This window comes from Gobius niger (assembly GCF_951799975.1).
Source record: "Gobius niger genome assembly, chromosome: 23".
Lineage (NCBI taxonomy): Eukaryota > Metazoa > Chordata > Actinopteri > Gobiiformes > Gobiidae > Gobius > Gobius niger.
In genome coordinates, this window is record NC_136874.1 from 10935675 (window position 1) to 10951836 (window position 16162).

Genomic DNA, 16162 nt, shown 5'->3' on the forward strand with positions numbered 1-16162 from the left:
AAAATATGGAGGATGCAAATGTGCGGCGGAGCAGCTCGGTTTGCCTTTGTCTGAGCCAGCGCGGATCTGAACGCGAGGAGGGAAGAGGCGAGGGGAGAGAGCGAGCGAGTGAGAGAGAGAGAGGGGGGGGGGAGGGAGAGAGGGAGGGGAGAGCGAATCGAAATCAAGGATGATGAGGAGGAGGAGGAGGGGGAGGAGGGGGGCAAACAAGGAGGAAGAAAAGAGTCAGGGAGCGAGGGAGGAGGAGGCACGGCGGTGGGTGCACAAAATATGACAATGTGCGATGTGGAAAATAAATAACACGTCCTACGCGGCTGCTTTTAACATTTAGGGAGAGTCACGCATCCGAGAGCTCTTCTATATAAACATTTGCTTGGATAAAAAATTACGTTACCTACTGTGAGGAAGACTAGGGCTGGGTGCTGTTAAATGATACGTATCGGGGAAAAAAGTGAATTTACTACTGGTAAATATATCTTTAGAGGTCAGGGTTTGATGGTAATCCTCGGGTAATGCTGCTTAATTTTGCTGTTTCTTCTTCTACGGTGTCAGCGCTAATATCTGTACTTCCTGGATACGATTGTGTCATTGCTGAAACCCGAAACTACATCGGTTCTGAGTCGTTCTGCTCAAAGTGTGTTTATCGCGGCGAGCTGAGGCTGTAAACCATGTCATGAATCAAAAAAGTAGAAGTTTTTTAATAAGTTCCTCCTCCAGCGGCCGGCAGGAGCAGCCCCAGGCAAAGTCTGCACCAGCTCGAGCACCGGTGTTTCATTTTTAATATTTAATACTTATAGAGACATCATTTCAAGTTACAAAATGCCAATGCTGGGGCACCAAGATTATGTTTTAAAGTCTATTTGTAAGCCTAATGTGCAGGATATGTCCACTTTAAGCTGTTTTGCTGGTCCAGATGTGGAATTTGACTTCATTTATGTAGTTTTGAGTAATTCTGTTTACTTTGATAGTGAAAGACAGGTCGTGCAATAATAATAATACACCTCAAACTTGTACAGCGCTTTCTTGGTAAATGAGAGAACGCTGCATGACTACAGCGAGTTCCTGAATGCTATTTGCTTATTCCTTCTACATCACCACAAGTCTGTTACCAAGGTGATGCCAAAAAGTCTAAGCAACAATTCTCCTGCTTGTAAAAAGATATAAGCGATTACAATGCTGCGATGGTACTAGGCACATTCTCTCTACAGTGTTTTTCCATTGCACTCCACTCCATTGGACAGGTAGCAGCCTTGAGCCCGCTCCGCCTCAATTATTTATCAGCATTCAGGGCCGAGAGCGAGAGGCATTGTCCACATTGTATGCATTATATTGTCCAAGGCGGAGTAATAAGCGCCTCACCAGCGAAGGGTTAACTCCTCTGTCTGTGAAACATGATAATCACTGGATCCATCCTCAGGCCAAAGCTCTATAACTGTGGCTGTGTCCGATGAGGAGAGCGGGAGAAGGATATCTGCTGGTAATGGATTTGATCAGGAAGCTACATTCAGAGACCTCCACAACGGCATTAGCCTGAAACAATATTATTCTTCACACTATCTTCATTCATAAGTCAACATGTCTGTCCCTCATCAGTGCCATACCTGGAGTTGTATTTCCGTTTGTTTTAATACACATTTGAGGCCTAACTGGGTCAAATACAAGTCACTGGATTCCACTGCAATGTTCTGGCTTCTTCCAACACTGTTAAATACACCTAATGTGATCCGCAAAAGGATTGAAGAAACACAGAAACCATTAATCTTGCGCCGCACTGTACGATATTGACCATTCCCCGCCTCCTTCACTCTTTTAACCAGGCGTTCTGACGTTAATTATGTCACTTGTCAAAAGGTCTATAGATATCATCGACTGGGGAGGAATGCTCGTTCCTCAGCCGTCACATCATCTGCACACTTATCTGCTGCGCTGTTGTCTCTTCCTTGTTTTCAGACAAACGCCGTATTATGTAACGCGCTCCTCTCCACCGACAGAATCCCAGGCGTGACACGAGCTCCTCGACGCGTCTCCGCCTCCTTGAAAAGATCGAGAGGCTTTTGCGAACGCGCTCCCTCCAACACATCTGCGCAACTGGGGAAAACAAGGCCAAAATTCACTCCAACTCACTCGAGCAAATAGTATTATTGAAATCGTGTGGCTTCAGGGGACCTTAAGCCACACAAATAAAGCTACAACTTGCTCTGGGGTTGTAGAATTAGTTTATGGTGTAGGAAACCACCGGCCCAGGGGCTAACTCCGGCCCTCCAGCATAGATCCTCGGGCCCTGAAATAATAAAACATCAAAATATGGATTCCTTTCCCTGTGGAGACGACCCAAGATGGTTAAGCCCTCGCTCATTTGATTAGGTAAAAACCTGGCCAACCACCAAACATGCCTGGACCTTTCCATCCATCCCAGTGCGAAGTGGAGATGGATAGCAACGGAATCTAACCCTCCCCCCTCCATCCGATCAATCATTTCACCCACGTGACTGACAGACTAAACAGCTTCCACAGCACGCTTTATGGAAAGAGCACGTCTCCAGAGCGGAGCCACGACAACAGAGCCTCCACCGCAGTCCGCTGGGATGGGCTAATTTCATTACTGTGGGGCCCGCCATGAATCTGAGCCCGGGGTAATCTGCTTTAGACGAATATGTAACTGTAGCGGACGCACACGTGGCATGTATTGATATGCATGCCTTTTCAGACACGCATATCAATCTCCAGCTCCGTGGTCGATTCCAACACACAGTCCCCTTCCCCATGCTACAGTCTGTAGTGTTCTTATTGTTTAACCCGCAAAAGCCAATTCCTAAGGCACGTCTTCTGCCGCACATTAAGATAAAACCATCTGGCTAATGTCTTCTCTCTCTCGGGAGTCGGGACACATTAATGCAACGCTAATGGCACATTGAGGGTATTAACTTTGTACATTAAGTCTCGTCACATGAGATCCAATCACCTCAGACTGCGATAAATGTCTTTGTGTTCACCTTCAAATGGACATATCATGCAGAGCTGTGGCTTATATATGATATTTACATTTTCTAACTTGTTGTGTCTCGCGTTGTGTATGTTTTTATTCCAACCATGCAGTTGAAAAGCAGCAGCTGTTCCGTCTCCACTCCTTTAGGAAGTCGCAGCCCGCAATCTGCACTTCTTCTAATCCACATTTGTTTTTCGCTGAAGCCTCTGCCTCGGCGCACCATGAAAGCGAGAGCGCCGGGGCCATTGATCGTGTGACGCGGGCTGTTCTCTGCAGAGCTTTGATGGATGGGCTCCAGGCGCACGGCTCTATCGGCCCGACACGAGCTGAGCAAAGGCGGCCGGTTAAAAGGGCAGTGGTGTCCCGCAACCCCTCAGGGCGAGCGGTATGATCCGACAGGGCGTTGACTTGAAATTTGAAGTAGTATAGGCAAGAAAATACTGCGATAAACAATCTTTTTGAAGACCTTATAATGTCACAGAAACTCACACCGCACACCTTGTACTTCTGGACACTTCAGTCGGTTACAGCGGCTGAAAATGACAGCACTGGAAGAAAATCGATGTTGATTTTTCTAAGTCTTTGAGCTTTACTTCTTACGACCCTGATGGTTCTGTGGTCTCGTCCCATTATTTTTTGGAAACGCCAAGAGAGCTGTGAGCAGTGAAGAAGCTGCACCTGCATCCCCTCAGTTGTTGCTTTAGTCGCATGTGCTTGGTTGGTGTTTGGGGGGGGGGGGGTAATGGCAGTGGCCCGTGTTGACTGTCCCGGTGCAACCCGATCCTAGCACCTAATCCAGACCCAAGACCCGGCATAACGGCGAGGGACAAAAACAGAGAGACGCAGACACGCAAGAGCTAATGCGCCGGTTAATGAAATGAAAGTGAGGCTTAATCCAGTGCGAGGGAACATTTGGAGAATGCGAAGTCATTAGGAGCGGACAGATCGGGGCTGATACCGCGGAGCTGTTGTCGCGGAGGCTCATAAACACGAAGGAATGGGACGGAGAGGAGGGTTGGACGTGCGCAACAATGCACCTTCAGGTTTCCATCAAGGGCTTCAGTCAGGACATTGTCACATCAGCACGATCTGTCTGAAAGGAACGACAAAATCCGACACCAGAGCGGTTCAGATATCTTTCCAGATCCTTATCTTTGAAAGAGATGACCTTTACTTTTGCCTTGTCAAATCGTTGCTTTTTGATCTTTCTATACTATGCTCTTGGGCTGTATCAACACAAAACCTGGAGTGTTCCGCAGTTTGGCTTTAAATCCTATCGAAACACACACAAAAATGATGCAACCTCCCATTGCAAATGAGACATTAATCCTGTTAAGAAGCAAACCACGTCTGTCTTGAGCATATTCTGTTCAGAGTAGACAAATTCCTTATCAAAGCAACACAGTCTAGCATTTGCCATTGCGTGCGTGGGTACAATCTCCCACTCACCTCTGCGTGTCTTGCCCCGGGGCGCGCTACCGCTCCTCAAAGCCCTCCGAGCATCCAGCAGCTCCTTCCGATACATTTCTGACTTCCTAAACGGCCCCCTCGCCCGACAAAACATCCATTTCCCAGGCGACCGCAAACCGCTAACCCTAACCCGCTTCTTCCTCACCCCATGTCTCTTGGACTAACTTTTCACGTTGTTCCCCCCGGCTGAGAAAGCCCCCGCCCGGAATTTAAAGCCGGGGAGGGGATTACGGGGCGACCTTTGCGCGTCCTCTGCACCACTTGGAGAGGAGACAGTTGTGAAACTCTAGAGCCGGCGGCCGACATGTTGCAGCATCCATGATAAAAGAGGGTGTACATTAGTGGGACAAGTGGAAGTGTGGGGCGGCTATTTACGACGGATAAACCTTGAGGCCACGGGGACGGCGTAACATAGTGCGGCTAAAAATATATTCGGAATAAAACGAGGCTGGTGGAGATGCGAGGCTCGTCCGGAATTCTTTTGGAGGTCGGATTTAAAGAAGTGATGATGTCTGTCTGCTGAAACGTAACATTACGGTGTCATTTTATTGGTCCATCCTTCAACGCCGGAAAGGGCAGAGGGCGTCCTCAGAGCACGGAGCCCCATCTCCAGATACATGTCGGCAATCGGGCATTCAGCTTCCAGGGAACGGACAGCAAGTGAAGAAACCTTGAACCAATTCAATGCACTTTGATTCGGCTGTTACGTGCACTCTAGTCTGACTGCAATCGGCCCTGGGGAAGGTTGAATGACACTCTCACTTCTCAGGTTTTCATGGGTTTTGGAAATCCTGATCCCGTCAGAGTCTACAGGACATCATACTTTCTCCTCCTTCGTGTAACTGATGCTCATTTGACGGATAATAAAAAGTGCAGTAAAAAAGACCCATCGGAGGCTGGTTAAAGTTGCTATGGTGATATTTCTCATGCATCTCAGAGACAAGTTGCTGATTTTTTTGAAAATTTCACAGCAAAAAAAAAAGATTCATAGTTCTGCTCTACATAATGAGCAGGAGGATGGATTCAATTATTTCTAAAGCTGGGCTTGGACGACTCAAAACTGAATATCTCAATATTTTTGGGAACTTTCGCAATAACGATGACGGAGCAATATTATTGCAAACCATCAGAAATATGGACAACACATCTCACACACTCCACGGGATTGTAGAGTAGCTGAGCAGCTCCTTCGGTGGCAGACGGAGACACTCTCAGTGCCATAGGGAGCGCTACAGCGGGTCCTTCATCGACACTGCTCTCACACTGTACAACACGACTGTAAAATAACTCATGTGCAATAGCCTCAATGCAAAACCACATGCAATAACATCACGCTGTCAATCACCTGCACTGACCTTAAGTTTTGCACTGTGTTGACCTTATGATACTTAATTAATATATCCATCCATCCATCCATTTGCTTCCACTTGTCCGTTGCACCTGCCCCTTATGGCTCCACCTGCCAGTGGTGGGTCCACGAGAGGACGGCCTCACGATTCCAAACGGGCCTGTTGGTCTCTCATAAGGGGCTTCTGAACCGCTCTATGTCTGACCCGTCAATTAGGACCTGTTTGCCCTGGGAGACTTTACCAGGGGCACGAAGCCTCCGACAACAGAGCTCCAGGATCATTCAGGTGCTCAAACCCCTCCACCAGGTTATGGTGGCGGTTCCAGGAGGGGAATATAATATATATATTGTGTTCTCATTTTTTATTACTACTTTGCGCTCTCCCTTGTCTTTAGAGTATTTATTATGTGCATAATATATCCCCATCTGTAGATGTGCACCCCCTGGGTGCTTCTTGAGAGCTGTTGTAACAAGTGAATTTCTCCATTGTGAGATAAATAATGTTCTACCTTATCCTAACTGTCAATCTTATAAAAACCGAGCAAATCCAGTAGAATATTTACAGATAAACATTAGTCAGATCAATTATATTTAACATGGATTTGACATGAATGAAAAAAACAATTGGATTATTGCCTTTTTGTGAGAGATGAAGCTATCGATCATTGAAGCTAAAGTTCAGAGCTGACGTTAGCCAAATCTCATTCTAACTGTTTATATGTAAATGGTTGATTCATAAACATTATGCAACACATGATTAACAAAGCTGTTTTTAGGATAAAAAAGATGAACTCTTACACTCTATAACAGAAGTTTTAATACTCTGTCCTTGGAGGGGCTTTCTGATTGGTCCGCAGCGATGTCAAGCTGCTCTGCTCCTTCATTTCAGACAAAGTTACAAAAAGTAGGGCTGAACAATATTGACGTACTGAAGTCGCGATATATTGTGCAGCCCTAACAAAAAAACTAAATATTATCAAATATGCACAAAGCAGACGGGGAAAACATCTTACAAAGAACAGTCTGTCCCAGGCTCAGGGCAGGGACAAAGTAGTAACATAAACATTATTAAGAAAATCACTGTTTTCATTCATTCATGTTGACTCCAGCTGTCAGAACAGTCTCATGTGAACAAACTCAGGACTGGAGCACTGCCCTGATGGAAACCAGCAATCATTTAACATCCCATTTTCCCTTCTGTGCCTACATTCATATAACCATAACAAAATGAAACATGCAATAAGTATTTATATTTTGGAAAGCTATTCCAGAGAAATAAGTTTGCTTCTCGTGCCGACAGTGATAGATACGCCTCAATCTTGTAATACTTTGATACTACGCTTTATGCTTTGATTGAGCTAAAAATAGCATTGAAATATTATCTCGCGCCTCAGCTGTGAACTCTGAACGGGCGCCAGAGCACCGCCGGCTGACGTCAATACAGATGTCTAGACCGGCGCCGCCCTCGGCCATCAGTCGGCTGCCCGAGGGAGGAGCCGTCTTATAGGGGCGGGTCCGATCGCTCCAGGGGGGAGTGATTGAGCGTGACAGTGCGTTAGGGCTAAAATTATCTGTGATGTCGACCGGCGCAACAGGAGAAGTCCACACATCGCCGGAGCACGGGCACAAGCACATACCGACGCCGAAAATACACATCCAGAGGAGAGGGAGAAAGGGACGAGGGCGCTGCCTTTTCACACCGCTGACCACTGAGACAAGAGGCAAAATCAACACTGGACATATTATAGCTGTAGCCATTTTATCGGTCTCTTACTAGAAAAGCAAGATGGCCTTTTCGCAGATATCTGTTAATAAATATCAAACACGTCTTCATCACTGTCTCACACTTTATTGGTGAGAAATGAAATACAGCAGATCCAGTAGCTTCACTTCCTGATCCTCTGACCGAGCAAAAATAAGCCCCTCCCCCTCCTTTTGCTCCCTTTTGCTGCGCAGATGTTTCAATATAGAGAGAAACACAAAAACTGGGGTGAGGAGAGCACTTCCTGGATGCGTAGGACCTCTGGTGAAGAGACAAAGATCACTCAAAGATGCCCTAGCGGCTCGAACAACAACTCTGTCTGTTTTTGATGAACATTGTAACATTGTAAAAAGCTCGAAAAAGTCTATTTTGCGTTAGCTGCAGCTTGCACTTCCCTGTCTAGACAAACTTTGGCAAACCAGTAAAAAAGGCTTGTTTGAGACACAATGAGGATGAATGAGAAAAAACAAGATGTTCCTGACCTTTCCAAAAAATGCATCACCGAGGCACGACTGATGCAGACAGACAAGAGCGTGACACAGAGCGGGAAACTGAGCAGAGACGGAGAACAGGCTGCTGGAACTTTCTCCAGAACGTTGACAAAGCACAATCTCCAAAAACACAGTCATCTCTGCGCTCACACCTCTCCCACGTCTGAGGGTGCACGACGCTCCGACAGGGCCCTGCGCTCATACGGACTGTGTTTACATGCACTCCAGTTATACAGGGAGTCTTTAATATCATGCTTTTGTCTTTGGTCATTGGCCCATTTATACAAACCCGAAAATATCAGCTTCCCAGTGATGAGAAACATGAATTCTCCAGCTGGGTAGGAAGTTTTGCTTTTTAACAATGAAATACCGAGAGGATATCGGTGAACTCTATCAGCGCCGCTCTCTCCCTCCAGTCCCGACTTTAACCTTCCCCCCAGTGCTCCCTGGCCATGTCGTTGGAAAGACAGACCCAGAACGTGTAAAGGGAACAAATTACCCACAATCTTCCACCGCTGTCGTCTGCTGCAGCTCAAGATGTAGTGGAAACATTTTGCTCAAAGTACGGTAGGCATTCAACAGAGCCACAGCGGTCAATTACTTATGATTTTCCTATTTTCGCAGTACTCAAAATATAACTATGCAGATGTTGCCTCAGTATGAGAAGTCGGGCTCCTTTATTTGATCAAGTAAACAGAGAATTTGAGTTTCATAATTTCTCAGTTACCAGTGGCTAATAACCAGAATACCCGAGCTCATTGTAAGAACTGATTGTGAGAATTTTGGATTTGAATAGAAGAAAGCATTTTCCTTCTCAATGCGACACACTCGTCTAAAGCAGCAGCAGGAGGAGGAGGAGGAGGAGCAGCAGCAGCAGCAGCAGCAGCAGCAGCAGGAGCAGCAGGAGCCGGCCCCTGTGCTATAAACAAAGTAATGGCTGTGGTTCACCTCACAGCGGGGCCTCTCTCATGGTTTTCTGCCTAATGGGAACTTCCCCTGTTTTTCTCCTGACACACACACACCTCAGTAAACACAACATAAACATAAAATGCCCCACATATTAAAAAAAACTGTTCGAAAAGGGCATGCTACAAATCGATGGTGCTGTGATGAACACACTTGATGGCGAATGAGCTTTTAAACTGGAGGGATGTTCTCTTAAATGTTCTCGTGCTAATCATATACAGTATATGTGGACCATCTGGTTCCCACACGAGCAGCTGTGTGGCACTTGAGGAAAACTTCCTCTCATTTCATACAGCACTATTTACAGCACAGACTCCCAGCACATTTACTAAACAACACACGTGCATCACTGTTCTGTGATATTAATAGGACTTGCATGCGCATGATGGGGATGTAATTGTATCTTTTCCACGGCAAACCATCCAGACACATGTACAGATGAACAGGTGACACTAATTGCTGCTACTGAAAGAGGCGGCATGCCCAGACCACAGACATAATGATGATATCTGGAGTAAACAAGCACAACTCTGAAGGAAGTACAACAGCCTTGCTTCTACAGTATTATCATTCTGTTGAAATTAATTATTTACGTATATCAGGGACGATGCAAACAACACACTTATATAACGCAGGTTTACAGCTGAAAGCTTGTTGCTGCAGGTTAAATTTGAATAACATCACAACCCGCTGAGTGGAGACGCCAGACTGGATGAAAAGGCATAATTACATCAATAGATCAAAGGTCATCATTGTTCATTTGATATAGTTACGCTGATATATTCATTCAATGCTTTCATGCTTCCACAATTTCACCAGAATATGGCGTTAAAAGCATCTGGGAAGTGACTGCCAATATCAACACAGCTGTGGGCAGGTGAGACTTTACATTTAAGCCTGTGAATGGCTTAAACAAGGCGCGCTTGATCAAATTATCAGCAAATGCAAAGTTTATCTTCCTTCCAAATGATTTCAACCCAAGCCTGACTAAATTAATATCACGGGGCTATTGCTGTTTGCACTGATGTTTCCAGGGTGGAGTAATGTTTTCCCTCACGCTTTTACCTTCTCCGAGGTCCATGACAGCCAGCACGGCGCTACAGCTGGCCTCCCCGTGCTGGTTGGAGGCCACGCAGGTGTAGAGTCCCGCGTGTGCCGTCCTGCAGTCGCGGATCCACAGCCCGCCCGCGTCCTGGCTCTCCGAAGGGGGCAGCGGCTGCTCATTCTGGTACCAGCAGAGGGTGGGGGCGGGCCGTCCCGTCACCGTCACTCTCAGGCGGATGTCGCAGCCCGTACCCACCGCCGCCTTGCGCAGTTTGCGGGTGAAGACCGGAGGGGCGGGGCCAGAGTCCTTGTTGGAGCCTGGGTCGTCCGCCATTTTGTTCACAGGGGGATCTGGGAAAGTAAAAATGAAACCATGTCGGAAGAATCTCTCGCATGTCACGTCGGCTGTGACTTTGACTGATACTGTAGCTGCGTGCCTCAGTCGGTGCAGCCCCTTTGGACATAACACATAACATGAGGGCTATGTCACTGCTGCTCCAAACTGGGACTGTCCTGACACACACCAATGACTCTTACACAACACTCCATTCAATACATTATACATTTTTGCAAACTTTGGTGCATCTCGAAAGTCCCCTGCAGACTTTGGTTATAAAATGTAGTTATACAGAACACCAGCAGAGGGCGTAGCGCTGCTTCTACTACTGCATTGAAAATATAGGTGGTTTGAAATGATGTTAATGTCGACAACAGCTACTGGCTAACATGCTAATCTCCACAGGGAAGAGTTGGACATGTGCACAGGTTTGGTGAAGATGTCGACACTTTAAAACTGTGTAGATTCCTTCGTGTGATGTATATCAGAGTGTGGGAAGGCGTTTTGAGTGTAGAAAAAGAAGTTTAAATGTACAAGATTAGCAAAACACCACACCAGATATGTTTTTGCCGATGATATAAAAATATAACATGGATACAATCTTTAAAAAGTCCATTTTGCCTGGTACACTGTGTATGGAACTTTAAAAAAATACACTTCAGCTGCAGAGAAAACTCTTATGATGAAGAGCTAAGAGCACTGTTTTTCCTCTCTTAATCATGTTGTCTGTCATAAACTACTAAAATAATAAAAGCGTGCCCCCAAACTACTCACTAAAGCCGATCCATGCGAACCAAGTGAAAGAATCCTGGCGGACATCCCTGCAAACTCCAGGTTAGGGTAACAGTATCCGCGCGGGCCGATCTCTTCTCATCTCCAACTATGCGCCGCGCCTCCCGGAGTCTTGGGGCTTCCTGGGGCTTGAGGACCAGGCCTGGGCCGGAGGTGCAAGTCCGGACCGGATCATGTAGCATTAGCGAGTGTCACCATGGCGGCCCTGTGCAGTCACGGAGACACAGAGAGAGAGAGAGAGAGAGTCAGGGGGAGGCTGCGAAATGTCAAAACACCCTTTACAAGACTATAACCTTTAAGTTTTTGTGTGCGTACGGCTGCTCGCGCTCACCCCCCGCATGCCTCTGCTCTTCTGGGGTTGGAAGGGAGGAATGAGGGGGGCAGCTGCGGAGACACTGATAGGTCAAACTCGCAAGGAACTACCATGTATGAGGCTACGCTCGCATTCCACGCTCTCGGTCAGTCGGGGCGGCTTTTAAAACGTACAGGCGCTGGGAGATAGCGTTATCAGAATGAGGGGTTGGAAAGGGACTGCAGATAGTTTTAAAGTAGAGGGGTGGGGGGGGGGTGGATGAGGTCTTAGAGAGAGGGAACTCGGAGTCCAAGGCATGCCGGTGACAGTTGGAGCGTCTATAAAAAGAACGCCCCAAGAATAAAGGCGGGACAGGCTGATTCGAGCAATTGTGGGTGCTGACAATAACATTTTGACAAGGAGGAGACGCTTCACGCACTGCAGCCAAAACATATCACAAAAAAGGGTCTTGATCTGACTGAGATTTACACATTTAGCCTAGAAAACAACAGAGAACTTTTAAATGTTGTTAAAAATGTACTGTTGAATTGCAAATGTTCCCGACCAGCCTTGTCTCTCGCTCCTTTACGATCCTCTCTTTATTTCAAGCTCAATATCAATACTAAAATGCTGTTTTCAAGCCTCATTATGGATGTCCACTCAAAAGCACAGTGTTAGATAAGTCAGTCACTGCTGCACAGACTGTACCTGCAGCTTCGTGATTCAGACGTCCTTGGAGCTGACATTTCACCATCATGTTCTTGGACGACTCTGAAAAAAGAGCACACGGCTGAGAATCAACTGAGAAAGACATTCTATAGAGATACTTCAAATCTCTATGTTTCAAGGAATGGCGGCCTCCAGTCCCCAGACAAATGTTTAACCAATATAGAGTTCGGGAATGTGATGTCATATCGCTAAGCATTATGGGATGAGCAGCAATTGTAAACTAATGGAGATTTTAAAAGTTAAAATACTGGAGTTATTGTTCACATTAAAACACAGTGAGTTAGATGTATTTACCAGCAGTAACTCGGCAGCTAACAGAGTTGTTCCACGGCTATTTTATCCACTTTTTATGCTGTTTTTAGCTAATGTTAGTCAATGGAAATGTATGCTAACAGCTGCAAAGATGGCGGATCTCCACGGTAACAGCAGGGGGGAAGCCACTTGTTTTGGTGTAATTTACTGGGTTCACTATAAAGCTGTAACATACAGAAACAACAAGTGCATATTAAAATCATAATGGGGGGAAAATATAGCATGTAAATGTATGTTACAAGTAGCTAAAAGTAGGCTGAGAATCGAAAAACAACGTTACATTAGCTAGCGGTTAGCACAATGCTAATCTGCATGGAAAATGCCATAGGGATGCTAACGGTATTAGCGCTGGCTATTCTTTTTACAAAAAACAAATTAGAAACATTTTAAAATGACTCAGTTTGGAGTCTAAGGCAAGTTAACATCGCTTTCATCAAAATACTTACAGACAGATATTTGTCTCGGCCCAGAATATAACGTTACAGGCTTCAACGTCACTGTAGGTCTGCCTGGTCAAAGCACTGGTAAATAGAAGCACAAATAACTGTCCACAAGGGGGCAGTACACAGTGATTAATGGAACTTTGTATTACGTCATTTTACATGAACCCTGGTCCTTGTCAGAAACGTTAGTACTTGTCGTTGTCAGGGTCAGGGGTTTGGGTAATGATTAGGGTTAAGAATGGCAAATATCATGCAGCTACTGTAAGTTGTGTGTCAGTCACAGAGATCTTACACATACAGGAGTATACAGCCTATGCCAGTGTGTGTGTTTCTAAAAATAAGTGTAAGATCTGTCTGAGTGAAACTTTTGCCGTCTCTGACCCTAATCACAACCGTGACCCCTAAACCTATCCCTATCCCCTGATTGGAGGAGCAAATAGGCCAATCAGGTTAAATGGAAAATCTCCCGATAGTGAGCGCTTTGCACAGAACTGAGCAGCACCATTTAACCTACAGCTCACCAGGTGGAGACGGTCGCCTTTGAGGTGAGCAAACTAAATAGGCACTGCTGGGATTCGAACCCAGGATCTCCTGTTTACTAGACAGGCGCTTTAACCAACTAAGCCACAGCGCCGTGTGAGACGATCTGGCAAGAAAAGACCACTGACTCCACTGGACTGTGGAGGGCGCTATAGAGCAAACTGATTCTCCAACACACCCTTCACCCTCATGCAGACCTGCTGTGGCTCAAGTATCATCAGTCTCACGCTTGTGGCCTACTTGTCAACAAATAGGCTTAAACACAAGTGTATTCATGTCTGCAACACTTAGAAATAAAACTCTCTTTTACTGACACCAATAGAAATGAAAACGACACGATTATGTAACAGTGAGTCTGCTATTTCAGATATGGATTTACTTCCACTGCAGTATAATGGGTGTTAGAGTCATCAGCGAGCATTATGGGGCCAAATCTGCTCCAGTGAGTGACGTCCCAAACTAATGGTGTAATTGTGAGTCAAACCACCAGAGGGCGTCGTTGGCTCACACAGATGCTCCCACACTTCTTGGAAAATAATGACACTTGTTCAAGTTTTGTTTGGTCCACATTGCAAAAAGTCTACGGACTGTTACCATGGAAATCCCTCATGTTTGTGGGTGCAAGCAAACATTGTCCATACATAACATTGAAGCTACAGTAAAGAAACAGCAAAGGCCTAAGTAAAGGAGTAAAACAGTTACAACAACTAAACCTTTCACATTTTTTTCCTATCAGGATTTTATTAACACAGTTTTAATCCAAATATTATTAAAAAAAAGCTCCAAGGTCAGTCACTCTGGCAAAGGAAGCACATGTAGCCGAGTGGGAAAACAGGTGCGAGATAAGCCTGAAGCCACAAAGTCACTTTAGTCCAACCACATTATTCTAAGTTTCCTGATCATGGACTGAACAAACAAAGTCCACGAGGAGAGTTTGTTATCCTGTGGAAATGTGGAAATGTGCAAGGAGCAAAAGGCCTTTTATCTATGAAGGTTTAGAGGTACTTTATAATACTTTGGGTCTTTAAAGCACAGTAACCCTGACTAGGAATTAGATAGAGGAAAAGCACCATATAATGTAGTGTCTTTTTGTAGTGTTCAGTGTGAATCCTTCAGAGAAACAAACTTTCAAGGCCGTTCACTATCAGTTGTCGCAGACTGGCAACAACCTTCCCCGCACCAGCCCTGCCACGGCACATTTCAAAATCTCCTGGTCGACCACCATGTTGCTGTTGCTCTTTGGTCTTCTCTGGTCGTCAGGCCAAGGCCAGGGGGCAGCGGGGGAGCGTCTCACCAGAGAAGAGCTGACGTCCTGGGTCAAGCTCAGAGTCCTGGAGGGTCTGGGAGTGGAGGAGCCGCCGGAGGTGCACGCTGTGCCCGACGAGGAGAGGAGAAGCCTGGGGAGAAGGGTGCCACACCGGAGGAAACAGAGGGCAGATCATGGAGGTGAAGGACAAGAGGCAATGCAGATTATTTTGTTTACAAGTTCAGGTAAGACAGAAAACATTACTGTAGATTTAATGCCAGTGGGAATCCAAATTAATGTTTGTTTATAGTTTTTTAGGCCTTATTTCCTGACAATTAGGCTATTTTAATGACTTGTATGTGCAAAATAATGTTGAAATGTATTTTAATATCACAAATGCAAATCCATACAATCCCCCTAAAACTGTATTATAAATGATAAGAATAAAATGAAAGGCCTTACTTTAACCACAGTTCCTGCATCGTCAAACACAAAATAGTTGAAAGGCACTTCCCTAACTCTCCTCCACCATTTTCCCCCAGACCCCTCCTGTGCCACACCCGTCCCAGGACGCTCCTCCAGTGGCCACTTTACCTTCCAGTTCCAGCCCTCGGTCCACCACCGCGTCACCTCAGCCCAGCTCTGGTTCTTCTCCGGCGCGGGCCTCCCTCTGAACTCCTCCGGCCCGGTGTCCATGCTCACATCCGGGCAGCAGCGGCTCCTCCTGGCCTCCGCCGGCCCCTCACGCCGCTCCCGGGACGGCTGGAGCACCTACGACTTGAACCGGGGCGCGCTGGAGTCCATGGGAGAGGGTCCGTTTTGGCTCAAAGTCCACTGCTCCGAATGCCAATGCTTCAGCGACGCAGACAAGACGCCCTTTTTGAACCTCATGGTCCAAATCCGCAAACGCAAACCGAGGAGCGCGCCCCCGCCCTGGTCGCCCTCCGTGGTGGACTTGCTGCAGCGCCCCTCGCAGGAGGCGCACGGGGACTGCGACAGGGCGCACGTCCAGATCAGCTTCGAGGAGCTGGGCTGGGACAGTTGGATCGTTCACCCCAAAACGCTGACCTTCTACTACTGCCACGGGAACTGCTCGTCTCCGGGGAGGGCCGCGGCCCGTCTGGGGGTGACCCAGTGCTGCGCGCCTGTCCCGGGGAGCATGCGGTCCATTCGCATCACCACCACGTCGGACGGAGGGTATTCGTTCAAGTACGAGACGCTGCCCAATATCATGCCGGAGGAGTGCGCCTGCATCTGATTGGAGTTGGTGGGTCAACTGTTGCACAATGTGGCTTTAAATGTAGTTGTGTCGCGTGAAACCTTTTCTATAGCCATAATCAACATGTAAAGGATTCAAGAAACATTATTTTGTATATTGTGAGTAAATGTAACCCAAATAAAGCA

The 16162-nt window shown here is 46.6% G+C and overlaps 2 protein-coding genes across 2 annotated transcripts; one reads left to right on the forward strand and one right to left on the reverse strand.

The window, feature by feature from the left end:
- Nucleotides 1–10029: 10029 nt before the first annotated feature.
- LOC306981992 (striated muscle preferentially expressed protein kinase-like) lies at nt 10030–11673 on the reverse strand (the record flags this gene model as incomplete). The annotated part of the gene is made up of 3 exons (XM_079581733.1): nt 11528–11673; nt 11179–11401; nt 10030–10418 (listed from the first exon to the last, which is right to left on the reverse strand). The coding sequence occupies exon 3, from the start codon at nt 10399–10401 to the stop codon at nt 10030–10032; it is 372 nt and encodes a 123-aa protein (XP_079437859.1). The 5' UTR covers nt 10402–10418; nt 11179–11401; nt 11528–11673.
- Nucleotides 11674–14691: 3018 nt separating this feature from the next.
- inha (inhibin subunit alpha) lies at nt 14692–16016 on the forward strand (the record flags this gene model as incomplete). The annotated part of the gene is made up of 2 exons (XM_079581734.1): nt 14692–15060; nt 15301–16016. The coding sequence occupies exons 1-2, from the start codon at nt 14736–14738 to the stop codon at nt 16014–16016; spliced, it is 1041 nt and encodes a 346-aa protein (XP_079437860.1). The 5' UTR covers nt 14692–14735.
- Between the last annotated feature and the right edge of the window lie 146 nt (nt 16017–16162).